The sequence below is a fragment of the Prunus dulcis genome, chromosome 4 (genome assembly GCF_902201215.1).
Source record: "Prunus dulcis chromosome 4, ALMONDv2, whole genome shotgun sequence".
In the NCBI taxonomy this organism is placed as follows: Eukaryota; Viridiplantae; Streptophyta; class Magnoliopsida; order Rosales; family Rosaceae; genus Prunus; species Prunus dulcis.
Genome location: NC_047653.1, coordinates 13,312,794 through 13,339,984, shown reverse-complemented (window position 1 = coordinate 13,339,984; position 27,191 = coordinate 13,312,794). Strand labels below are relative to the sequence as shown.

At 37.0% G+C, this 27,191-nt stretch overlaps 4 protein-coding genes across 6 annotated transcripts; 3 read left to right on the top strand and 1 right to left on the bottom strand.

Moving 5' to 3' along the window:
* The first annotated feature begins 2,396 nt into the window (after positions 1–2,396).
* On the top strand, positions 2,397–4,544 carry LOC117625417. The gene is made up of 2 exons (XM_034356970.1): positions 2,397–3,980; positions 4,134–4,544. Exons 1-2 carry the CDS (start codon positions 2,397–2,399, stop codon positions 4,542–4,544), a joined length of 1,995 nt encoding a protein of 664 aa, XP_034212861.1.
* A 724-nt stretch (positions 4,545–5,268) lies between these two features.
* LOC117624848 (probable serine/threonine-protein kinase PBL23) lies at positions 5,269–8,346 on the top strand. The gene is made up of 5 exons (XM_034356329.1): positions 5,269–5,707; positions 6,382–6,563; positions 6,651–6,840; positions 7,111–7,502; positions 7,659–8,346. Exons 1-5 carry the CDS (start codon positions 5,581–5,583, stop codon positions 7,947–7,949), a joined length of 1,182 nt encoding a protein of 393 aa, XP_034212220.1. The 5' UTR covers positions 5,269–5,580; the 3' UTR covers positions 7,950–8,346.
* A 3,981-nt stretch (positions 8,347–12,327) lies between these two features.
* On the top strand, positions 12,328–21,628 carry LOC117624846 (DNA polymerase I B, chloroplastic/mitochondrial-like). Of its 2 annotated transcripts, XM_034356325.1 has the most exons (12): positions 12,328–12,729; positions 13,437–14,217; positions 14,399–14,590; positions 15,199–15,878; positions 17,000–17,453; positions 17,580–17,675; positions 17,921–18,013; positions 18,082–18,276; positions 19,158–19,250; positions 19,344–19,556; positions 19,650–19,739; positions 21,037–21,628. In XM_034356325.1, the coding sequence occupies exons 1-12, from the start codon at positions 12,608–12,610 to the stop codon at positions 21,196–21,198; spliced, it is 3,171 nt and encodes a 1,056-aa protein (XP_034212216.1). In that variant the 5' UTR covers positions 12,328–12,607; the 3' UTR covers positions 21,199–21,628. The 2 variants fall into 2 exon arrangements, 1 of the variants encoding a protein (XP_034212216.1); XR_004585379.1 differs by lacking the exons at positions 19,650–19,739; positions 21,037–21,628 and having other exon boundaries at positions 18,082–18,286; positions 19,344–19,364.
* A 273-nt stretch (positions 21,629–21,901) lies between these two features.
* LOC117624847 (microtubule-associated protein TORTIFOLIA1-like) lies at positions 21,902–26,557 on the bottom strand. Of its 2 annotated transcripts, none has more exons than XM_034356326.1 (6): positions 25,466–26,557; positions 24,933–25,124; positions 24,247–24,352; positions 23,446–24,137; positions 22,477–23,367; positions 21,902–22,278 (listed from the first exon to the last, which is right to left on the bottom strand). In XM_034356326.1, exons 1-6 carry the CDS (start codon positions 26,222–26,224, stop codon positions 22,081–22,083), a joined length of 2,838 nt encoding a protein of 945 aa, XP_034212217.1. In that variant the 5' UTR covers positions 26,225–26,557; the 3' UTR covers positions 21,902–22,080. The 2 variants fall into 2 exon arrangements, with proteins under 2 accessions (XP_034212217.1, XP_034212218.1); XM_034356327.1 differs by having other exon boundaries at positions 21,970–22,278; positions 23,446–24,134; positions 25,466–26,502.
* Positions 26,558–27,191: the final 634 nt, after the last annotated feature.

The following is a 27,191-nucleotide window of genomic DNA, read 5'->3' as shown; positions in this document are numbered from 1 at the left end:
CCCCTCGCGGTTTTTAGACCATATCTTCTTCGTTACGGCTCCGATTCGGGTCTACTCCGTGTCTACGAACTCCTTTCGCCGCGCTCTACGCAATGGCGTAGGTGAAATTCCCAAATTCTTTCTCGATTAAAAAGTCAAATTTTCCCCTATTAAAATATACGAGGGCAATTTGGTCCTTTCGCTAAAAGATATTTTCTTTACTTTTTAGATATTTTCTTTCTTTTTAGATATTTTGTTTTTGGTTCTTACAAGCCAACTTTTAAATAATACTATATCACACGTACAAATCCTTATTAATTGTGTATATTTTCATAATAGCTTATTGGTAAACTGCATCTAATGCACCTTTTAAATTTTTATTTATCAAATCTAATCACATAGACAAGTAACATATTCTTATCAAAATAAATAAATATTACTCAGTCATCAATAATATTTCATAAACACTCACAAATCAACAGAAATGGTTAGATTACAAAAGAGTCTATATTCCAGCAATTCTCCTAACCTAATATGTGGGATGTAAATATTATATGAAAAAATTATCCACCTAACGAATTATGGGTAAAGAAACAGTACCTAAAGAATAAATTAATGGGTTTAGGGGCAACAAATTATATAATAAAATATTATAAGCAAACATAGCATATGAGACAATCAATATAATAAAATATTTATATGCAAACACAGCTTTTTTTACTAATAGAAGAAATATTCATCAATAATAAACGTGTGGATGAGAAGAGAAGAAAAATATTCAATATTTTTTTACTAACCTGAAGGAAGTGGATGACAATGGAATACCAAAGTGGAGCCCTAACCATGAAGAAAAAAGATCTATTTGCTTGATGCTTGATATAACAAGGGAAGAAAGAATTGGAGACGTTTGGAGACTTTTTGGTTCTATCTTCTCAGCTTCCCAATATTTTCATAAAGTCTGGTGTAAATTAGCAAGACTTTTGGTAGTAAGAATTACCTTTAAAAGTATTGAAAAGTCATTTATTTAACAAAGTTTTTAAAAGTCATTAATATTTGGATACCTCAAAACTTTTAAATACTCTTTAAAACTCACAATTGAATACAACTAAACTTTTAAAGACTATTTAAAAGTCACAATTGAATACTTTCAGACTTTTAAACTCATTAAAAGTCATTAAAATTTATAATTGGATACACCCCTAAGTATCTGCTTTTGTTTTCCTTCTCAACTTTCTAGTATAAAATGGACTGTACATGATTCATAATTTCATGAGTCCCATATCGCGTGATAGATGAGCATGACATCACGTCAGATTTTACAAAATGAGATGGGAGTGAATAGAAAAAAAGTGGGCGGTTAATAACGTATGGATCGTGGCCGAGTGCGTTGAGAAAGTTTGGGATTTTTGAGAAATTGGTGCAACCACGAAGTCTTCTCTCTCTTTAAGCTCACAGAGAGAAAAAAGAAGTGAGAATTGTTTCGTGCTTTTGTGTGATGGGTTTGAAACATCTTTATGTTAACTTGTTAAAATGCTTTTGCATATTTTTTTTTTTTTTTATGTTAACCTGTATGTACATTTAGAGCAGCTCCAGCAAGGAGCTGAGCCCAAGGCTGGGGGAGTAAAAAACAAAAATCTGTTTCCAGCGAGGAGGCCAGGCCCGAGCTCAAGGTGGGACCCAGCAACCTGGGTTGGCCCCAGGGCAAGGTTGGCCAGAGCTCCAGCCCTCGTTTTGGTGCTGACGTCATTGCTACAGTGCTACAGTGACACTACAGTACCACTAAAAGTCCACGTGTCGCACTCTGGGCTCTCCGATAAGATTTTTTTCTCCAATCCAACGGCAGTCAATTTTTGTGCAATAAAAAAATTAAAAAAATTGAATTTTTTTAAAAAAAAATACTGATTTTTTTATTTATTTATATAAATATCAAAATTTTATCTGATTGAGATATAAATTTTATAATAAATATTGATATGTACGAATCCAAAAATATTATCAAAAATAATGATTTTCATTAAAAAATTTGTGAAAAAAACAAAAAAATGAATAGTAATTGCCCTTAGTCATGGCAATAGGTGGAAACACAAAATACTATTTGAAAGGGCAACTACTATTTACGTGAATAGTGGCTGCCCTAGTTCCCTCCTTGCCATGACAAGGGTCAAAAGGGTGGAGTTGCTCTTATGTGTCATGCCGGCAAAAGCTAGCTAGCTAGCCACTAGAGTTCTGATGACTGAACGTGTGTTACAATCCCCAAGCTCTCTTTTGTGTTTTTGGATTTGAACGAGGAGGACGACGTGATTGGCTGACACGTTGTATTTCATTTTTATTTAAATTTTTATGTCATCTCTGTTTAAAAGGAGTTATACGTTGCCCTCTTCGTCTTGTTCTTCTTCTTCATCTTTTTCAGCCTTGAAATGGCAGAGGAAGCAGACGGGTCACACTGCATATATGAAGAGAGAGAGGAGAATATGGTGTCTCCAAAAGATGAGAAACAAACAAGGAGAGTTGCAAGGTTCCTCAAGCCATGTGCCCTGAATTTCAACAAAGCAGTGGCACCTCCAAGCACCCCATTGTTGTGTGAAGTCTTGGATCACAATCTTCAGCAATGGCCCTCTAGGGTTCTCTTCAAAGGCTGGAAGATGCCCCAGGCAAAATGGGATGAATGGGTTAACAGGCTTGCAGGTGAGTGCTGTTCTATTTGGAACCAGGCAGGGATTTGTGATGCTATTTTGAGTTCTAGATATGAGATTAGGTGTACCAACAAGAATATCCTACTTGGGTTAGTGGAGTTTTGGTCTTCAGAGACCAACACCTTTGTTTTCCCTTGGGGGGAAGCAACTTTTACCCTTGAAGATATGATGGTTCTTGGTGGATTTTCAGTCCTTGGGAGGCCTGTGACAAGGCCTGTTATTGGGTTGTTGGTGGAAATTGTGGAGGAGATGGAGAAGAAGAGAGTAGAGATTTCGAGGACCAAGGTGAAAAAAGCCTGCCAATTTGTTTGGATCAAGCATTTCATGGAGCTGCAAAATGAGTACAAATATGAACATGTAGCATTTCTGTCATTGTGGTTGGCAAGGTTTGTTTTTCCTTCTCTTCCTGAAGCTTGCATAGGGAGGCATGTTTTTCCCATTGCAGCACAGTTGTCACAGGGGACGAGGCTTGCTCTTGCCCCTGCTGTCCTTTCAGGTCTTTACAAAGACCTAAGCTTGTTGAAGAAACAAGCACTTTCTTGTAGGGAGGAGATTTCTGTTCCTGGTCCATTTCAGCTTTTGCAGTTATGGGCTTTGGAGAGGTTTCAACCCCTACTAAAGAATTCCCCAAATGCTCTGAAACCTGGGGAGACTCGGGCTGCCCGGTGGCACAGATTACCTTCTGGAGCAATTAGTCTTCCTCTTGTAAGAACTGTTCTTAAGTTGCAAGAGAATTTTCAATGGCGTCCTTATGCTGCTGATTTGATCAATTGGAACCATTCGTCGTATTATATGAAGAACAAACCGTCATTTTTTCATAGTGCTAAGCACTCAGATGAGAATTTACGATCTTATATTAGATGCTTGTGCACTTCTGAGTTGGTTGGAGTAGAGCCTTGTAAAGAGAAGTATTTTCCAAACCGCGTGGCAATGCAATTTGGAATGGATCAAGACCTTCCTGGTGAATTTTCAAAACTGTATTTTGCCCCAGGTACCAATGTTGGTTTCTTTGTCCCTCCAAGGTCCTTTGAGCCGAGTGTATCAGCTAGGTACTTGCATTGGTGGAAAATATCTAAGTCTGCTCGCGCAGATACAATCAAGAAACATGTCAAAGTGGCAATACAGAAGATTGAAAAGTATAATGCCTCCATCGCGGAGAGGAATGTTCCGATGCATAAGGCATCACCACAAACTTTGGAGAGGTCTAAACCTGAAGAGAGCCGCTCCTATGTGATTCCTGAGGTCCCCGGAAAATCCAATCATACTGTACAGAGAAAGGCCTCAGCTACTCCTCAATTTCCTAAGCAGGTTAAGAAAGAGTCAGCCCTTGATTATAGGGATGATGATCACATTCCACTTTCAGAACGTTTGGGACATCTTGGAAACAAACCATCTTGTTTACATAAGGCTTCCACAACCAGCTGACCAACAAAATTTGTTTCTTCAACCTCACCTGTTCAGGACAAGAATGTGAAGAAACGGAAGTCGGCCACAACAACTGAAGGGCCTGCTAAGAAAATAAATGCGGGTGATTTTGCTAAAAATGTGGTGAAGATTGCTAAGAAAGGGAGGAAGGGTAGTGATAATAAGGCAAGGATAGAAGTTAGTGTACCTTTCAGGATGGAGCACAAGCATAAAATTGAACCTAAAGTATCAGGAAAAGATGCTGCAAGAGAAGGGAAGAAAGCAATGGCTAAAGGATCTCAAAAAAACCGTATGGGGGCTGATGACCCTCAAAGAATGCCTAAAGGGTTTCTCAAGAACCCGGTAGTGGTTGATGACCGTATGGTGAATGCTACAAATCAAACTCAGGGAATTGGATTACTAATGAGGGTTCAGAATATTGAGAAAATTTTGGGGGTAAAAACTTGAACGGAAACAAAATCCACAGGGCACAAGTATCATGCACATATGGACTTTTTGGTGGTTTGGTATCTGTTAATGTATGCATTTTGCTTTCTTAGTTGGTTCACTGTGTCTTTGGATGTACTTAGAGCCGTGATTTTGCTGTAATGGTCTTTTGTTAAACCATTTATAAACAATTCCTGTTCCGTATCAGTAGTTAAATCTGTTACAATCAATAGGAAAATCTAGGTGTTTATGTTTCTGCCGACCTGAATTGTGCAAATATGCAAATGTAAGCTTCTTCTTTGGCTGTAGATGGACAAAATGGAAGTTTACAACCGAGAGAGAGAGAGGTTGTTTGAAATTACTATAGCAATCTCAAGTTTTGAGTAAATTATTTATAATTTTCATTGAATTAAACATAGCAGATTGCTCAGAAAATCCCATGGTCTAAATGTTAAAACATTGCTGTCAAAGCAATTAATTTACAGTGCCAGCAAAATTCTGGAAAGATATATATGTGGAGCTGGTTGGAAATGCATGGACGGGTTTTTGCCAGTTAAGGGAAGGTTAACTTTTTTATGATGGAAATAATAGCAGGTTGTATTTTCTGGCCTGCCCTGGCATTAACGCAAATAGATGGGGAAATATTGGAAAAAGAAAGAGAAAACAACAAAACCATTTTATGATTGTTAAACAAAAACAAATAGCTGTCTGCCCCTCTTTATTTAGCAAAATTGACTAAGTCTGTTTTCGCTGTCCGAACTCGTTGGTTTGGATAGAGGGATGAAGCAAAAGAAACAATGTGAGGGATCAAGCTCTTGTTCTTGAAGGACCAGAAACTAGCATTCTGGTTTTTCCAGAGCCAAGGGTGTTTGATAAGCTAAGCAGATTGATATCTCCATTTTTTCCAAGCAATTTCTCGACACGTCTGCGCTTGTTCTTTCCTGATTTGAAGCATATCAAACAATTTTGTAATTTCAAGTTAGATTCCATGCAAGATTTGGATGACAATTTGAAGGTGGCTGTGATAGGATTGAAGTTGTAGCCAGAGGGAAGGAAAATGATGAGTTGCTTCCAATGTTGCATGTCAGAAGAGAAAATCGCCAGGAAGTCATTAAAGAAGAGCATCAAGGAATACCATGACACCAAAACTTTAGCCTCATTTGCTAACATCTCCTTCAAAACTGGTAAGTTCTTTTTTAACATTCTCGACGTAAATCTTCCCAAAAAAAAAAAACAGTGGCTCCATTATAATAAATGACAAACAAACATACTGTGATTATTCTCTATTAGGGCAAGGACCTTAGATGAGGACCTATTATTCAACCATTGAATTGGATATATTATAGGATGCTCTCCTTGGCGAGCATATGCGAAGTGTTGCAGGGGATTGTGTGAGGATGAATTCATCTGTAATTGATTTATGTTGTCTTTTAACACTTTGGTCTGTTAATTATTTGTCCACAATTAAGGGATATAGTTTTATTAGCTAATAAAAAATATTTAAAAAAAATCTTAAGTAGGTAATTTGGAAGATTTTTACGACAAAATCGTAAAATTATTTGCCTTAGGTTTGATGGAGAATTTTCCCTTTGAAGAAGATTGGTTAAAGCATACAAAATCAACCTTCAGTACTCCTTGTTACCTTGTCATATAAGTATCATCACACGTATTACCATTGATGGTAAAATGATCCCTTTTATTAAATTTGATGATGATTTTACTGAAAATGTTCTAATTTGTGATCACAAATTGTCACATCTTCTGAAGTAGTAAGTTGGCTGAAAATCCTGATTAGTATACTAGTAACAAGCAGCTAGTTCAAACTGTAGGCCTCTAAGTTTCAGAATTTAACATGCAGATAGCAGCAGGAGGAAGTACATAGCTGAAGAGATAGCAAAGGTTGGCAAAGGAAATATTTCTGCTCAGATTTTTACTTTCCGGGAACTAAGCGTTGCAACTAACAACTTCCATCCAGACAATTTGCTAGGCGAAGGCGGTTTTGGGAGAGTCTACAAAGGGAAACTTGAAGACACAGACCGAGTATAATTTCCATCCATCTCTTAATTTGATCTCTCCATATATACACTGATTAAGTTGGAGCATATTCCATCTTGTTCACTTGTTCAGGTTGTTGCTGTTAAGCAACTAGACAGGAATGGGTTCCAAGGAAATAGAGAATTTCTTGTAGAAGTTTTGATATTGAGTCTTCTTCACCATCCCCACCTTGTCAATTTGGTCGGATATTGCGCCGATGGTGATCAGAGGATTTTGGTGTATGAGTACATGGCAAAAGGGTCCCTAGAGGACCATCTTCTTGGTATGCACCAATTTAATTCATTGCATTTGCATCTGCATTAGAAAATGACTACTCTATTCTCAATCTGTTAGAGATTTTTCCTTCCTGAGCGCTTATTTGAGTGACAAGTTTAAATTTAGCTCCGAATTTGGTTTTGCACTGCAGTTAGTGTAAAACTAATTTTTTTTTTTTTCCAACAAGAGATCATTCTGAGAACTGCCTCTGTAAGTACATATTAGTAAGATTTCTTAATAATTGTGTTCTATTCACAATCAAAACTTCGGTCCTCAGATTTAGGTCCCGGGAAAAAGCCCTTGGATTGGGATACTAGGATGAAAATTGCAGCAGGGGCAGCAAAAGGACTTGAATACTTACATGAACAAGCCAACCCCCCTGTGATATACCGCGATTTCAAAGCTTCCAACATTTTGTTGGATGAGAACTTTCTTCCAAAGCTCTCTGATTTTGGTCTGGCAAAGTTAGGCCCAACTGGGGATAAGACTCATGTATCCACCAGGGTGATGGGAACTTATGGCTACTGTGCACCTGAATATGCACTGACAGGGCAGTTGACAACAAAATCCGACATTTACAGCTTTGGAGTTGTGTTTTTGGAGATAATCACAGGAAGAAGAGTTATAGACAACAACAGACCAACGGAGGAGCAGAACTTAGTTACTTGGGTATGTTCAGAATCTTGTAATCTTCCGAAGTTCTGCAATATTTTTTGTTAGACTATCAACCCTTCAATCCCACAAAGGTGTACAGTAAGTTTCATTTTCCTGCAATAAAGAATTGAAGACTTAAAAGTAATGATATATACTCATCTTCTTTTGCAGGCACAGCCATTATTTAAAGACAGAAGGAAGTTTACATTAATGGCTGATCCATTGCTAGAAGACAAGTACCCTATAAAGGCTCTTTACCAAGCTCTTGCTGTTGCAGCAATGTGTCTCCAAGAGGAAGCTGCTACAAGACCTCTGATCAGTGACGTTGTAACGGCGCTAGAGTATTTAACCGTAGACGGCATTGCTGAATCTGGTGAGAACAATGGTGATGGATATGATGAGAGTACTGATGATGATGGTGCATTTGAGGGTACACAACCAGGGAGTACAAGGAGCCTATGAGTTAATGTTTCATGAACTCTATATGATCATGTTGTCAACACCCAAAAAAAAAAAGAAAAAAAAGAAAAGAGTTTGATCGTCTTGTAGCTAGCTAGGCTGCTCTGTAAAAACAAACCCCATGCCATTGCCGTTGTTTCAAAAAAATCACTTCTTTTGTCCACATTTGGATGTAGCATGGTGAAGTTTTGGTGATTTTGTTGATGACAATGAGCCATCACAAAAGAATTGGTTAAGGGTGAGGCACTTTAACCAAGCAGGCCCAAATGGCCTATAAAAAGAAGAGAAGAGAAGAACAAACTCATCCTTGCAGGTAACGATTACAAGTGTCAGAAAGAGCATTTCCAAATTGTCTGCTATTAATTTGTTGTATCAAATGCCAAAAATGTAGTTATGTATATACTTCAATGATGCTCTATTTGTTTTGTTGTGCCAAATTTGACTTCAATATTAAAGGTTAGAATATATGTATTAGGATCTTCAACCTAAAAAAACCTCAAAAGATAAATTACTATATTTCGAAAAATGACAAGTGTCAACCATTTTTTACTAAGTGTCACACTAAATAAACGGAAGTTAATATAAGGAAAATACTTGTCTCCTTCTCTCAAAGTAGAAACTCTTACTTTCCTGCTAATCACAATTTGAATGTGTGCTGAGATTCTTTTTTGTGTGTTTTTGATGAATTACTTTTATATGTGTCAAACTTTGATTTGAAGGAAGTAGAAATGCCTCATTCCATGTAAGGAAGGAAGCAATATCTTTAATATAATAAGCGCAAAATAGTGCTGACCAATTATGTCCTTTTTCCAATTCTTCTCGACTTCTCCAATATAATAACCGCCTCACAACTATTGGAGATGCAGCACAGGCTATTTGTCTCCACCAAAAAGACATTATTTTTGTTTTTTTGGAATTTTTATTTATAAATATTTAGGGGTCAATGGAGTACGGTACATTACATGCTGTATGCACGTGCAACATAGGTGGCAGAAACAACAGGATTGTTCTTTGCCGCTTGCTCACTTTACAAATTTGAATGATACGTTGCCCGCCAAAGCACAGTTGGGCAGGGTCGCACAGTTGGGCATTTAAACATAGGTGTGTGCTTGATGAATTTTCTTGTTGGAAACCCTATCTTGTTTCCCTTTTGATTCTATTTCTCACCCAAAACTTCCCAAGACGCAACGAAAGAAAAAATTCATATGGAAATGAGCCCAAACCAAACCATTCTTAGATTGGTTATGTTTAATGCGGTAGTTAGTTATGACTATTTTTATGCAAAATCAAACCAAACTGGTTATAATCTATTCAGTTTTTTATCACATGTGGATTCGATTTGTACAAACCGACAGTTGCGTTTGGTAGCTACGGAGATGCGTATTGGTTTTTTGTGTGCATAAAACTATAGAATTACTTTAAATAATAATTTTCTTATTTGTTCATGAGGAGAATTAAACTTTGAATGTTGTTATTTCCACATACTTGTTCTTTTTCTCCGCCCACCTTATTTCCCTACCCCCATTAAACTCTTTACATCTACATATAAAATCTACAATCCCTTTACATGTGTTAATTCAAACATAATAAGCATTGTTCTCACCTTCAAGGTTATTATTATCTCACCCCTCTCTTCCTCCATATGTTCTTTCCCCCAAAGACCCTAACTTTTTTTATGTCGCCAAAATTTTCATAATACAAGTAAAAAAGAGTGGGTTTAAAAGTTCTAGCTAATACAAAAAATAAGGGTTTTATGATGATCAATTCGATAATGGAGGGGAGCAATATGTAACCTTGAGTGACTTTCATCATACAAGTCGAAAAGAGTGAGTTTAGGCTCTGATGGTCAGTTCTTTTATTATGAATTCATATCTATGTAATCACTATTTACTAATGAATTCATATGTGTGTATCCAATTGAAACTTTTGAAGACTTTTTTTAAGTGAGTAACTTTCATAAAGTTGACAAATTTTTAAAAATCACAACTAGATTTTTAAATACTTATTCTATTAAAAAAAAACACTTTTAAATACTTTTTAAATTTAAAAGTGACAACTGGATACCTCCAGACTTTTAAATTTTATAAAAGTTTTTATAAATATGGATTGAATACACCCCTCGTAGTCTATCTTGCAAGCTTTTAATGCATCGGCTTCGAACAAGAAAAAGAAGAAGAAGAAAGAAGCTTTTGATGCAACGGTAACTAATCAGTGAGGACCACATCCACACAAAATCAGGAATTCAAATCCCGATTTTGGAGAAATTGAACTTTTAAGGGCATGTTTACGTATCAATAATGGAGAAAGTAAGGAATTAAAGGATTTAGGAATTGGGGAACTATTGAATCGGTATGGGAAGAATCATTCCCATTAAACTGTTTACTAAACATATGAAATTAGTAAAGGAATGAGGTTGATTCCCATTGTTATTGTTTACTAACTTTCATGAATCAGAATCCAAATTAATTTGATTACTAAAATGTCGTGCACATTTTCACCACTACACATATATAATTCTCAAATTGGCTAAGGAGACCAAACTAATCCTGCAACAAACTAGTAAGGCGGTGTAAACATGAGGAATCAATATGTTGAACAAGATGAACAACAGGAGCCCAGTTCAATGATAATGTTGATAACATCTTTGTTCAAAGCTAATTTCAAAAGAAAAAATAAACTGTAATAAATATATATCTTTCACCTACGTAACTAGTAAACAATCAAATAATAATAATCTACATAATCTTCATACGATTAAATACATTGAACTTCTTGGAACTGAGTTATTATTTTTTTAAGGGTTGGAGCTTCTTGGAACTTCTTGGCGTGAGTTTTTATTTTTTTTAGGGTTTGGGGTGTTTTGGAATTATGGTAAAGTGGTAAGGGTATTTTTGGAAGTTATTAAGAGAAAACAGGAATGAGAATCGTATCAACTACTCCCCCTAGTTGATCTGATACCTGGTTTTGAGGGGATGTGATTACGGATTTTGAGGTGGGGTCCACTTATTTTTTCATTCTTGATTGCAAGTAAACGCAGGGGAAGTCAGGAATGGAAATCATTTGCTTTCCTCCCATAGCCATTACTGATACGTAAACATACCCTAAGTGGGAGGTGGTATTCTAAATCCTGGAGAATTAGCCCATGAGTAATCCACCTTTTATACCCATTATATCTTCACAAAATTTCAAATTTGCCATCCATTTTAACCTAATAATTTATTTAGAACAAGTGCATTTTAGTAATCAAACTAGTTTCAATTCTGATTCATGAGAATCTAGTAAACAACTTATAAGGAATCAATATAATTCTTACCTTGATTCATATAGTTTAATAAACAACTTTAATGAGAATCCGGATTTCAATTCCTCCTCAATTTTATGCATGAATAAATTTATGGCTACTTAAATTATTAAAAGAGGTGGGAAAATACAAAAAATGGGAGGAATGGAGCGACTCTTAAACCTACAAAAAAAAAAAGAAAAATCTTGAAAAAAGAAGAAGAATATCTTACAAAAACACACATTGAGGCGTCTTTTGAGTTCTAATCACAACTCTTGCCATTCTATGGAGAATGACATTGTTTGAATGACCTAGTTTTTGGATACGAATGAGACCGAATTTTAAAATTATGCTTGATAAGATAATTCATAAACTTTAATGGTGGAAGTATAATTTAGCAAAATAAATAAAATATTAAGTAATTATTGATTGATTAAAGTAAGTATGACCAACAAGGTTGTAGTTCAGTGCGACAAATTAGCAATTAGCTTTTGGTGGCCCCAAGCACCTGTAAATTATAATGAAATAATTGCAGAAACCAATTCAATACCTAAACCCTTCATCAAGAAAAAGCTAACCCCTCTCCTTGCATTTTGGCAAGATAAGCCAAGGATTATTAACTACGGTAAGGACATCTGGTCATAAACCCTAAGTCCATGCATATGCATTACAAAACTACAGTTCTTCTTTTCCCCTCTTCATCATCTCTTAGGCATCTTCACAATCTATAAAATTATTATTTAAGTTTCTAATTATAAAATGTTATGCGAGCAAGCTGGATATTTTTTTTCTTTAATTTAGTAAAAGAAGGACGAGAATCGAACTCTAACCGTGAGAATGTAAGATCCTTGACCATCATCCTGCTAAAGACAAGACCATCGAATTAATCCGTTTAATATTTACATATTAGTTTGTCTATTGGTTAAATTAAAAATAAATAAATAAATAAATAAAAGCAAACCGAATGCATCACGTCCAAAGGACCACAAAAAAGGCATATCTGTAATATCCGAAAGTTTTAACCCTTAAATGGTAAATGACCATTTTATTTTTAGATTTTAGTATTGACAATTTGCAGAGACAAATATTTGCCAGCCATATGATATTTGGGTTCTTCCCCATATTTTTCTGAGACAGAAAACCCCAGGGTTTAGCCTCTGCAGTCTTTGCCTTCTTCATCTCTCCTCTCTCTCTCTCGTCATGGCCTTGCTCTGCTCTTCTGCTTCAAACTCGGACCCACTAGTCCCAGACCCCAAATAACCTCCCACGAATACCCACTATATCTACAGATTTGCCACCAAAGCTTTCCAAGACGGCTGCTTCTATAACCCCCTGTTGGAGTTGGAGTAGTAAGCTGGCCAAAGTTGCTCTTTCAAACCTCATGGCTATGGGGTTCTCCTCAATCCAAACCAGCCATTTAAGACCTTCTTGCCCTTCTTATTTCTCTGTATTCCGTTCCTGCCCCCGCTCTTCTTCGTCCAGGTCTCTATGGACTCGTACCAGGTTCACTTCAATCTTACTCAGACTGCACTGTTTCCACTCTCCTTTTTTGTACCTCAAATTTTTTCTGTGTGCCTTTTTTAAATATTCCATCATACTGATTTGCTTATTTCTTGTGTTTTGTTTATAATTTTATTTTTGTCATTTGCAATTTAATATGATGAAAGGTTTTGAGTTTTTGGGGTTCTGGGTCAAACAAAAATGGTTGTGGAGTTACACGAATGTTTTGTTTTGGGTTGTATTGGTCATCTAGCTGTCTTCTTTTGTTGGCTCGAGTCATTTAGACTTTGCTGGATTTCGTAGGGATACTTCAATTACTTGGTTGAATTATTGGAAAATTGTATTAATTTCATTTTAATCTGACTGTATTGGCAAGGACTTCTAGGGAACTGCATATGCAATATTACTTGTATATTTATTTTCAATTGGTGGAGGAATGTTAGTAGGAAGAGGAAGTGGGGAAACTCAAATGTGCAATTTTTTGTGGGTAGGTGTTGGCTTTGGGATTTCAATGTTAGTTGCTAATGTATGTAAATTTCTAGTACAAATTCACAATTTTGGGAATGCCAGGTTGCGTTTCAAGTTCTCCAATATGTTTTGTGCTTCCTTTGCATACTTAGAGTGCGAGGAGAAATCGATATACTGTTTGATTGATTTTTTTTTTTTTTTTTTTTTGCTGCCTTTGATGTTGGAATTGATGAAAATTGCAGGCCAGAGGTCTGTGCAGCCAAAGCTGCTCATGATACTTTTTCAAATAATACAACGATCTCTTTGAATCCAGTTCACTATCATACTGAAAGAGAATCTAATGGCACTAAAAGTGCCTGGAACAACAAGGTTTTTGCACTGAGAGAAGAAAAAAAGGTAATGGAACATTATTTTGGAAGGAACATCTCCCGTGCAGGAGGTATTAAAACGAATAGCCAAGAAAGGCTTGAGGGTTTCACACATGTCAGTACGTGTGATAAGTTGGTAGAAAATTCAGAAGGCTCATATTGCAAAATCATTGATTATGGACAATTGGATAAAACACCTGGTGAGGGAAATCATGTGGACAAGGTAAATGGTGAAGGAAATCATGTGGACAAGGTAAATGGTTATGCACATGATGGTCTGGGTGTGTCAACTTCCAGTAGGGTTGAAAATATTAATCTGGAGAAGGTCAATGGTCATGCACGTGAGGGTCCAGGACAATTGGGTGTGGTTAATGGGTCACAATTAGGGAAGACCTCAAAGGTCAGGAAGGGGACTGATTCTGGACGAAATAAAGATGAAGCTGCAGCTGTGATTAAAGGGGACAAGTCTCATGCAAAAGCTTCTGCAATTAAAGCTGCTTCAAAAGCAGATAATGATTGCAAGCAAGATCTTCGTATGAGGCTTAATACCACATATGACAAGGTTCTTGTTGTCAATAGTGTCTCTGTTGCAAAGAAAGTTGTTAAGATGCTTACAGATCAATACAGGAATCTTGTCCATGCCTGTGACACAGAGGTATCCATACTTCAAGTTTATCTTTACTTTGATTGATATAGTTCTGTGTGCAATATGTCTGCACATTTTTTTTGAACTTTCTTTTTGCCTTTTTATAAATAAATGTGTGGCTTGTATTTGGGTGCTCGAGATTTCTTATTTACTGGCTACTGTCTAGTTGCTAATAATAGCATTTTAACAGGTGGCTAAGATAGAAGTGAAGCGAGAAACACCTGTTGATCATGGAGAAATAATATGTTTCAGTATTTATTCTGGACCGGGTGTGGATTTTGGAAATGGGAAGTCTTGTATTTGGGTGGATGTTCTTGATGGCGGCGGCAAGGAACTTTTAATTGAATTTGCTCCCTTTTTTGAAGATCCCTCCATCAAAAAGGTTGTTTTTCTTTCTTATAAGGTCCTCTTGACTCACTGCACCTTCATAACAACATAATCATCATTGGGTAGTGACAGTTTTCAGAAATGACTACTTTCTTTTGATTTACGATAATGACATTGCAACTCTTGTGACAAATTTGGTTCATATTAATCAGACATTTACAATTGTCCTTTTGCACAATTAAATTATTGATAACTTTCTTTCTATTTTCATGAGCCTTTCTTTTCCTTTCTCTTTATGCATTTTTTCCCATTACTGCAGGGCAGTTGGTAGAAATACCGTTTTGTGTCCTTTTTTATTTTTTATTTTTGCTTTCAGGACAGCTTCTGTTTCTGACTAACCAAGGATCAAGGCCTTGAGTTTGTCGAATATTGCACAATACTATATGAGTTAGAAAATAGTATTAATCTTTCTTTTCTTTCTTCTTCTCTATTTTCCTTTTCTCTTAATAAGGCTGGTCCAGTTGGCCTTTATTTTGTTGACTGCTGTTGACTGTTTCACTTGGTATGTGCTTTCTTTTTTGGCCTGGAAAATCACTTATCGGTGTTTGACTAGCATACAAGGTGCATGCTTGATTGAAGAACAAACTTGATATCTTTTTGTAGGTTTGGCACAATTACAGCTTTGATAACCATGTAATAGAGAACTATGGGCTTAAGCTTTCCGGTTTTCACGCCGACACAATGCACATGGCGCGCTTGTGGGATTCATCAAGGCGGATAAAGGGAGGCTATTCTCTTGAAGCGCTTACACGTGACCCTAAGGTCATGTCTGGGGCGGAACAGTGTCATTTGAAGGATTTGGTTGGTAAAATATCAATGAAAACAATATTTGGCAGGAAGAAAGTGAAAACAGATGGAAAAGAAGGGAAATTGACCATTATTGATCCTGTTGAAGTGCTACAAAGAGAAGAGAGAAAACTATGGATTTGCTATTCTGCCTTAGATGCAATAAGCACACTAAATCTCTATGAGAGCATGAAAAACCAACTAGGCAAAAAGCCGTGGGAAATTGATGGAAACCCCGTTTCTGGAAAATCCATGTTTGATTTCTATGAAAAATACTGGCAACCGTTTGGTGAGCTTTTAGTTCAGATGGAAACTGAGGGAATGTTGGTTGATCGAGAACATTTAGCTGAGATTGAGAAGCAGGCCAAAGCCGAACAAGTGGTTGCTGCTAACAGGTTTCGCAGGTGGGCTTCTAGTTACTGCACTGATGCCAAGTACATGAATGTGGGAAGTGATGTGCAACTACGCCAGCTCTTGTTTGGTGGGACTGTGAACAGGTACATATTTCAACTAACACCTTTAATTTTTTTTGTCAGTATGAGAATTTTCATGTTGTAGACAACTGTTTTCCAGACTTTATTTTACTAGGTGAAAGATGCTAAACACATTCTATTTTGAGGGCTTGGTTTTATCAGCTGTAGTTGGTGACTCTGGAACAGAAAAAAACTAAATTTACTTGCTTCTAAATACAGAAAACAGCACAAAATATTCTGATTACATCTTCTTGATTTCTTGTTCTCAAAATTTTCCTGTTCTTTTTAGCAATTTTAGTTCTCTGGCTCTGTTGACATAAGGAGCTTTGTTGCTATCTTGGTTGTATCAGCTTTAGTTGGTGACTGTGGAACAGAAGTCAAAAAACTAAATCTACTTTCTTCTAAATACAGAAAACAGTACAAAGCATTCTGATTATCATCTTGATTTCTTGTTCTTTTTAGCAACTTTAGTTCTCTTTCTCTGTTGACAGAAGGAGCTCAGTCTATAGCTATTTGTCTTGGAATTTGAAAGTTTTACCTTTTATATGTATCCTGTGATATATGGTCAAAGATATGTTTAACTCTCATGAGCTGTATCTTTTTGTTTTTCCTTTTTTCTTAATAAAAAAGATATATGATAAGGTTAAGAGTACAATTTTATGTAAGCGCTGTTCAACAATATGCTTTGCTATTCTTGAGAGTTTGGTTAGCATGACTACATGCACAGGAAGCAGAAATTGTTGCAAAACTTTGTAAGAGTTTTGGTTCATGTGAGAGGAAACAGCCCCATCCTGGATTAGAACCATAATTCAAATCTAAAACTTAGGGTACAAAATCTAGATTTTATTGGAGGGACCACTTCTTGTGATAGAAAATGATCCCCAACTGCACTGAGATGTCTAATAAAAACACCAATATCCATATGAACTATTTTTAGGGTAACCAAACAAAAATTCAATTACTCTAGTGTCTATGGGTCATTTGGAACATTAAGTGTCCTGCATTTGCATAGTAAATTTACCGTTTACACTATTCAAATGCAGGGACAGTACCAAATAAAAATCTTATTCATGATACCATCCCCCTAGCCTTATGACAAGGCAAGGGAAGCTGTATAAATTTGACTTGATTGTATCCTGTTACAGCAAGGACTCCGATCAGGCTATTCCAACTGAGAGGACTTTTAGAGTTCCAAACATTGATAAAGTGATTGGAGATGGAAAGGATACAACCCCAAAATATCGCAATATCACTCTGCATGGTATTGGTGTCAATCTTCCGGCTGAGATTTACACAGCAAGTGGTTGGCCCTCAGTTGGAGGAGATGCTTTGAAGATTTTATCTGGGAAGGTCTCTTCAGAATTTCATTTTATGGATGATGACATAGATGATGTTGGAGATGCTTGTGAGACAGTGAGTGATGAATACTTGGTAAAACAAGAAAATATGTCTGAATATGTTGACACATCTGCTTATGGGACAGCTTTTGAAGCATTTAAACCAAAGGAGAAGGGAAAGGAAGCTTGCCACGCTATTGCCGCTTTATGTCAAGTTTGCTCTATCGATTCGTTGATATCCAACTTCATCCTCCCTTTGCAGGTGATTTCTGCTGTTATATCACACTGTTTATGCTTACTAATATCCCAAGCTAACTCCTTTTTCTCTAATTTTTTACTGCAAATTTATGCGACACTTAACAATGATTTTGGTTTCTTTCTACTACAGAGCAGTAATATATCAGGCAAGAACAGGCGGATTCATTGTTCCCTAAATATCAACACGGAAACAGGGCGTTTATCTGCTAGGAGGCCTAATTTGCAGGTTTGATTAATAATCCTTTCAACTATTTTACAATAATCTATTTAATGAAGTTATAATCAATTGTTTATCCAAGACATTAACCATTCCCTTATGGATAATGGTGATATCTGGATAGTCAGCTTCTCTGATCATTAAAAGCACTTTGATTTTCAATCAAATATCTTGCTTCTGAACTAACATCTCCAACTATACTGGAAACTTGGAAGGTATGAATCTTCATTTTTCTTCTTTACTTCCTGATTCAGAATCAACCTGCTTTGGAGAAAGACCGGTATAAGATCCGTCAGGCGTTTGTAGCTGCACCTGGAAATTCTCTTATTGTTGCTGACTATGGACAGGTTAGTTGTTTATATTATCTGCTGAATACATGTTTTTTAATTTTTTAATTAATGTGTTCTTATGACAGCTGGAACTCAGGATTCTTGCTCATCTTTCCAACTGTAAGAGCATGTTGGATGCCTTCAAAGCTGGTGGAGATTTTCATTCAAGGACTGCAATGAACATGTACCAGCATATTTGGGAAGCCGTTGAGAAAAAGGAAGTGCTACTTGAGTGGGATCCTCAACCCGGTGAAGATAAACCCCCAGTTCCACTATTGAAGGTTAAAAAGTGTAATGTTTTTTTCCTAGTTTAGCAGTGAAGATTTATTGATGATAGTTGGAAAATTGAGTTTTGTGGTCCTTTTTGTAGGAATATTTTTATTTTCTGTCCAAAAGAAAGAACATTCTTTCTTACATTTACGTTTTCTGGCCTAAAATTTTCTTGAGGGAGCTAATAAGATTGTAGTTGGTTATTATAATTGAACCTTGGAAAATAAAAATGTTGTATATTTCTTTCTGTTGCTCTCTCTTTATTTCATGAAGAGTCGGCAATGTTTGCTTTGGTGATGTTTGAAAAAATGAAAATACCAAACAGATTTAAGCAAGTGCACGGAGCTGGAAAAGCTTATGTTCTCCCCTTAAATATGACAACGCCTCCAGGTTAATGAAATTGCTTCTGTTCCATGACTGGAGCTGGAATGTAACTGCTCCTGTCCATGACCTGGAGCTAGGACTAACTTAGTCATTCCAAGTGCGTATAAGAATGAATTGAATATTGATTCTACTACGATTAGGCTTGGGATAACCATTGTGTGGAAAGATATCAAATTTGTTTTGTACCTTTTAATTTGATAAGCATGAAGTTTATATATTTAATTTGTTCAGTTTTGTTTGTACATGTTTTTTTATCTCACCCAATATCATGTTGCAATTTTTCCAGTTGAGTGATAGCTGAAATATTGTTTTTCTAATTTGATACATATATATATATTCCATCTAAGCTGTCAACATATTGATATTTTGATTGTTTTTCTGCCATTCTAATCTGTTTTTTGGATGAGGTTACAACCATATGTTGATATGCTGATGTCCAAATAAAATGTTAGTAGCTCTGGATTCACTCTGAACACTATCTTCTGATTAAAAAACATTTCATGTTCAGGATACCTTTGCTTCTGAAAGAAGGAAAGCTAAAATGCTTAACTTCTCCATTGCATATGGGAAAACTCCAATTGGGCTTTCTCGGGATTGGAAGGTACACTTGCAGTGCTAAATTTGAAATATAATAAGGCATTCATATTATTTTTGTATCAATTTGAATGATGCAGTAGGGTATGGTGGTTCCCAGGTATCTGTTCAGGATGCAGAGCAAACAGTTAAGCTCTGGTACAAAGAAAGACAAGAAGTGAGACTTTGGCAAGAAAAACGCAAAGAGGAAGCTGCAAAGCATGGACATGTTCGCACATTGCTAGGACGGGAACGCTGGTTCCCCTCAATAGCTCGTGCTAGTCGCGCTCAAAGAGGTCATATCGAAAGGGCTGCTATTAACACACCAGTGCAGGTTCTTCCCGTGCATTCTCTCTCTCTCTCTCTCTCTCTCTCTCTCTCTCTCTCTCTCTCTCAACACGAGATTTTGATTTGTTGACTGCAACAGGGTAGTGCTGCTGATGTTGCCATGTGTGCCATGTTAGAAATATCCAATAATGCGCATTTGAATGATCTTGGGTGGAGGCTGCTTTTACAGGTTAACTCCAGTTTCCTTATTATTAAACTAGCTAACACTTTGCCAATGTCATGAACAAAATTATAATTTCAAAAGAAATCTAGAAAAAATATATAGCAGCATAAATAATAAAAGCTAAGATTTTTAAGCATCCTGTAATTATTAAGAACATATGAAAAGTGCTCCATGAGGAATGAGAATTGCTATGTTTTGTACCTTTCATTTTTTGTGGGGAAAAGATAAGTAGCAAGAACAAAAATGTAGGAGATGGAGGCTTATTTTCCTCTTAAATTCGTTCATTTAAAAAAAATTTATAAGAAAGTTTATAGAGTAAATTTAAGAATAGATATTAGAAAGATATTGTTTGGTTGGGGGGAAGTGAGAGAACAATAAATGGTGGAAAGGAATCTTTGATGAGAAAAAGTGAGTCAAAGGGACAAAATATAAACACACATGATATCTGTATGTTTGCTTCTTTTGCTTTCTCTCCTAATGTCCTAAATAGATCTTTCAATTGATCCTGCGTCAACTTCCCCTTAAATATTTGACTCAAGTGAAATGAAAGAACTATCTTCTTGTACTCTTTCTAAGCCACATTATCTGGCACTCTGCCTTTTTTGATATGGTTATTTCTCAGCAATTTTGAATGATGTCAATAAATCTTCAATTTATTGGTCTTATCTGTGCAAATCAATTTTCATCTTATGATATAAGTAGACCATGTGAGAACGATACTGCTTGGTTTATTTCTTCTCTTCCTGAATATATGTTATTTGGTTGTTTCAAGAGATTTGGACGTTACGTTTGGAGTGGTAATTCCATTGGCATCCACCGTTTTGTTCTGTCATTTGGGGACATCCAGTAGAATTTCTTCAAGTTTTCGAAAATTGAAAATAGGTGTAGGTGTTATGGAAAACTTATGGAAATTTATAGGGAGGTAGGGTGTGATAAGGTGGAAATAGGAGCATCATTTTTAGAGTTATTTAATAGTGGTTCAGATGTCATTTCTTTTTCAGCTCTAGTTTTGATAGCAACCTTAAATAATGCTTTCCTCAATTAATTGCTTCTGTTCTTCATATTTCATCTTGGATTGACATGCTCCTTGACGCATTTCCATTCACATTGAATAGGTTTAAGTTTGTTTAACTTGTGCAACAGTAAATCACAAACAATTTAGTTTTTACTAAGAAAAAGGCGTAAAAAGATAAAGCAGTTTGTGTGGCTCTCTGTTATCTATCTTTTTTGGAATATTTTAAATTAGAGGGTTAAATAAGGTAGCCATTGACGAGTTCTGGAAATTATCTTTTCTGGAAAGCAGGTTCATGATGAAGTGATCTTGGAAGGGCCATCTGAGTCTGCTGAGGTTGCAAAGGCAATAGTTGTTGAGTGCATGTCGAAGCCCTTCAATGGCAAGAATTTCCTTAAGGTTGACCTTGCTGTTGATGCCAAATGTGCACAAAACTGGTATTCTGCCAAGTAGATGGTGTGGTTAATTACATAATTGGGCCTTTGGTTTTAGAACCTATGAGGGCAGTTCGTGTGTTATACATTCCAGGGGCCATTTGCAATCTTGTTTTAATGGCATTCGCTCCTAAGAGGTTTTCTGCCCAAGGAATCAGTTTTTATAGCCTGTTGATGTGAAATTTTCCATCATCTTTGATGATGAGTTCGTCACATTGCAGCCAAGGATTACTAGAAGAGGGTTCGATCTGCTGCTTGGTAGCACTATGTGATTTTTAGACCATGGGGAAGGCTCATGGAAAAGCATGCCTTGTATATAGATTAGTCTACTAACAATCAAACACTTATGTTTTGTTGAACAACTCTTCTAATGTATTGTACTTTCCTTGGTGAAACTAATGTATGTTTTGAACAAGAATGAAGATGCGATATTACGTTGTCTTAGTTTCTCCTCATTTCTTTCTCTTGGTATAATACGTTTTCTTTTTATGAATTAGTTGGGAGAAAGAGGAATTAAGGATTTTAAAAATCCAGACCTGCATATGAGGTATGTGCATGTTCAACCAAGGTTACAAGGGGCACCGTAAGAACCTTCAAACGACTCAACGACGTTCATGGATTGCCTATGAGCAACTGGCAGGAACATACCTCATACTTGCAAATGAGACATTTGGAGTAACACTGACCACAACGATCGTTATTGTTAAAGTTGGATTTGTGTATTAAAAGCCCTTAAAATACCCCCATGCCCCACGTTTGATAAATCAAGTGAACGTTTCACAATTATATATGTTTATTGGTCATTAAGTTCAAATCGTACTAACTGAAGGAACTATAGACCAAATCATCCACTCCAAACGCAAAGTTCACATTGAATACAAATTGGCAAACGAACTAGTAACTATTTGTCATGCTGTTGCAAATTGATTCCCCAGGATGATGCCAACTGCACCAAAAGTTGATCCGGCGTTGCACCTTCCCAGTCCTCAGGTGGATCCATTGCTAAAGAAGCTTCATGCAAATTCAATACAAGCTCCTTCTTTACTTCTGTGGGAAGGCCAAAAACATCTGATCCGTTTTCCAGCACCATTTCAACCAACTGCAAAATGCGAAAAGGGGCTAAATCGTCAAATTCAAGTGAACCTGAGGCAGCTCCATAGACGAACACCAAATGCAATAAAATTGAGAATTAAGAAGTGTAACCCTTAAGAAGGAAACTAGTGAACTCATGAATCCTTCAAAAGAGAAGTTATCTTAGCTAGTAGAATAAGAAACAGGATTAAGAAAAACCTGATACCTGTTGAATCCAAGACAAACAGATGTCAAACAAGTTTGCCTCTGGTAAAAATTGTCCAACAGCATGCAAGACCTCAGTTGCTGTCTCATTTGAAAGTTGGTCAATCACAGGACCTGATCTGTCCATTAACTTTACAAGCAAGAGATCATCTCCTGTAGATAATACTTCCACATAGGCTGTATCCACATCACCCACTTGAAGAGCATCCATTGCATTAGTCCAAGAAGTCCAGATTGGATTCCGCTCTTGGCCCACATTATCATCTTCCATGGCCTCTGCGGTCAATTCAGGTATAGCTACTCTTGCTGCTCTAGATGTTCCATTGTCCTCTCCAGCAACACGAATTGCTTCCAAGGTAGCCTCATCTTTTGAAGCTTGCCAAACACTTCTTGCAGAAGGCCCCTCACCGAGCCTAACAGGTCCAACCCCTTTATCCCATGCTCGCCTGTTGCCACCTTGATCACTCTCATTCTCTGATTTGGGGGACCTACCATCCATAGGACCACCTCCTACAGCCTTCCTTGAACCAATCTGCCCATTTCGAGAACCACCACCATATGTAGAAAAATCCCACACCTCAGACATGTCAGATCTCCAAGGAGGGCCCCTTCCCCTCATGCCGGAAACAATTCCATCATTTTGGGCAAATCTTTCACCGAATGGACTTCTTCCATCCCCGCCTCGTCCAAACTTGGCACTAGTGTAATCAGGAAAACCATTATACTTGCCTAAGGGCCTATTAGAAGATCCCTCAAACCCCATTGCAAAATTACCACCTCTCCTCCCTGATGATATAGATAAATCTCGTGCCAGGTCTTCAACAACTCTCTCAAGACCCCTTACTCTGTTCTCCAGAGTTACCATGCTATCATGAGACCCACCCATGAAATCCTGCAATTTAAGAAAGGTATCATATAATTTTGAGGAATATACATTAAAACCATTTCCACAGTGCAGAAACTAGAATACCTGCAGCATGCTCATCAGATGACCTTGTTGTCTCTCCAGCTGTAACAATTGCCTTTGGATAGCCAACCAATTTCCTTTGTTATTGACAAAGGCTCCTTCAGATTGACCATCAGTTTTTGAGAAACCTGCACGACTGCTAGATGACTCCCTTTGATTTATATCAATTCTATCATCACTGTCAACTGCTCTCATTCTTGGCTCTTTTTCATTTGCCCTTTCTTCTGGCCATTTACCGCGCTCAAAGTCATCATGATCTCGCTGTTTAGAATACAGACCAGCAAGTCCTCTCTCTATGTTACGGTATTTACTACTGAAAGATCCCTGAATATCATCAGATTGGCTGTTTCCATTGCGGTTTAGCCTTTCCTTTGAATCTGTACAATTTGGCTCTAGTTCTATCTCATTATTTGAATTTGAAGAATTGAGATGTCTACGAGGAACAACTACCTCTACAGGCAATTCATCAGAACCCCTTTCTTCAAGTTTCTGGAAGAATTCTGGGTTTAGCTCTTTGTCAGTTAAGACAGGTGGTTTCTTCTTCAGAAGTGCAACTGCTTTATCTGCAGTAATACCTTTGGATTTAGAAACAGAATCTGAAGTAGGGGATGAATCATTAGATGAACCCTTTGCTGCTTGCTCTGTTCTCTCACTAGGCTTTGGATTTTTTGACTCATTCTTTTCTGACACCTCTGCTGATTCAGGATTTTCTTTATTAAAAATTTGTTACTAAAAAATAATCCAGTGAGAGACAAAAGAAATAGAAAATAGGAGCATTCAAAAAATATATACTGATATACTTACCATGAGACAGGCCTTTCTGTTCATTTGGAGCTTCATCTCCTCCTTTCCCAGCAATCTTTTTCCAGAACTGCAATGCCTCTGTCATGCTATCTCTGACAGGTTTAATCTGTAAAACAAATCAAACATAATTTTGGACACTAGGCCAAGAGAAATATATAGCCACCCTCCTATCTTTATAACATATTTCTTGTATGGACGTTGGCTGATTTCAACAGTTCAATATTACAAGTAGATTGCTTTTTCCTAAGAGAGTAAAGTGAGAAACAACACTATGGGCCTATCTGAAATGTGAAACCCATATCCAGTATCCACATGAGGACAATCTCTGGCAAATTAATCCAACATTTCTTGATAAGAGAGTTTATCTTCAATACTTTCAAATACCCCTCCCTCTCCCAGTAAATAACCGAAAAAGTTCAAATATAGAAGTTCCACACGAAAAAACCTAATAAGGTAGTGAAATTTTTATATGCATACTAATCCAATGACATACTGTTCAGCATTGAATCTCCTTTGAATAATTGTGTACCGGTTATTAATACAAAGCCAAAAGTTTAAAATAAAAAATGTTATTGTTTATAATCAAGTGATCCCCACGACATTATTGAAATCTGGTAATCATTTAGTGTGCACAGATAGTAAGGGAAAAGGTAATGTACTTGAAAGAATATGCAACAAAAGACTACCTTGTCAAAACGGCAAGACTCAAGCACAGTCAGGGTGGAAGCAGTTCTATCTTTGACCAAATTGCTTGAATGCAATGCTAATGCAATCAGCACATCAGCTGCTGCTTTACGTGTTGCCCAATCTGTACTTCCAAGGCATTCATGAATAATTTGCAGTAAATTTTCCAAGCTTTGCGGTGCAATTGCTCCAACCTGCAACAAGTCCGTACCTCTTCAGATCAGTAAAAATCCAAATAAATTATCCCTAGTATAGATCCAAGTGTTCATTTTATCCACCTACAAACCAGGAAGACAATGTCTTTATTCTCACTATATCAAACCCAACACATTTTAAGTTAACACTCCAAATTAGCTCTCTTTTCTGCTGTCTTTTGTTTCCTACAACTTCCAGCAATCAAACAACCACATAAGTCCCAACTTTACTATCAAATTCACAACAATGTACATGACTACATATCATTTGTATTTGAAAAAGAAAGTGAAGCTACTTATTTAACCAACCAAGAAGCAACCACATAATACATGAAGCAAACCTGAGACAGACTTGAAACAACCGGCAAGAGCGATGCCTTAGCCAAGAAGTTAGGATTGTTAAGCAACTTGCAGATCCTTGGACACAGCTTCTGAAAAGAAGAGACAGGTGGGTCCGCAGCGCAATCCACAATCTTAGCCATACACAACGCCGCACCAGATTGCAACCCTTTGTTCTGCTCCGCCATAGCCTCAAACAAAGGCTTCATAAACAAACCCACAATGGACCCAAGTACCCCATTGTCACTTACACTCTCTCCCTTCAAGTACTGCGCCGACAGCGCTCCAATGGCATCGCGACACGCGTCCCTGACGCCGGAATCGGCGTCTTTGAGCCTCTTAACGATGTGAGCAATGATTTTGGTCAAATGGGTCGATGTGAAATCGGGGTGGGAAGCAGAGACCAATGCGAGTAAGCGCAAAGACTCCTTCTTGACGGCGGGTTTTGGGTCAGCGGAGGCGTCGTAGAGGCAATTAAGGAGCATAGGGAGGCCCTCGGGTGCGAGGGTTTGGATGATTTTCTCGAGATCTTCTACAGCGATTTGGTATGTGTCTCGGTCTGAGAGTTTTGAGAGGGAGGTGAGGATTCTCTGCTTCAGCTCCACCATGGCTAAGTGGGTTGAGAGGGAGGAAGAAACAGAAGAAGAAGAGGACTTTGAAGAGGAGTTTGGGGGTTGCTGTGGTTGGGATGTTGGTGCATTTGAGGTTGATGGATTTGGGGGTTTTGTGGGTTTTGAATTTCTGGGTCCTGCAAAACTCATGTTTTCAAGCTGCTGGTTTTGGTTTTTCAAATGGGAAGATGTGAAATGGAAATGGGTTTTCTCTGATTCAAAGATTTAAGCTTTCAGGCTTAAGCAGTGAGAGAGATACATTACAGACAATGCTGTTGCAGAGGAGAAAGAGAGAGGGAGAGGTGGCCAGGTTGGGGTGGAGTGAGGGCTAAGGCTTAGTTAAGCTAGTGAAAGCAAAATCAAAGCTGCAAATTGAAAATGAGAGATCTGGGAGGGACAGGATGAACAAAAGTATCAAAATGCCCAATGGTAATCTTTTTCCAAAATAGATTGGAATTAGACTAATCCATGTTTTTATTCTTTCAGGAAAAAGAAAAAGAAAAAACTTAAATGAGGCATTATATATTTCACGTTTAAAAAATTAATTTTTGATGGTTTTAATTTTTCTTTATCTTTATTTACATATCTTATTTTTTTTCAAAATTTGAAGATTGTTTGTGGGTCAAGATCAAGTTTGAAGTGATCGCTCATAAAAAATGATGTCGAGCATTTGTTAATCTGGGATTTGTTTTGGTTTGGATTGGAGGGGTCAATCATTAATATTTTATGGAGTTGTGGAAGCGTAGTAGTCAGAAGAGGACTAGAGGCAACATGAGGGCCACCATCAAATTATGAATATGAGATAGCAACGTCGTGATTGGACACTGAAATTTGAAAAATAAGCAAGGTGGTTATAGTTTTGACAATTAAAAAAGAAACGACGGATGTCACTTTGTGGTTGAGCACAATAGAAGTTAAGAAGCAATTTTGCTTTAGAGCACTTTCACTTCAGGAGTATTTTTGTCCATCATTTTAACTCAATGTGTACCGTCACCATCCATCTTAACACGTGATATCTGTCTTTGAAAATAACTATAATTAACTCTTTGTTTTTATATTTCTTTTTAAGTATTTCAAATAAAATAATAGTGTAAAATAATAATAAAATAACATTTAA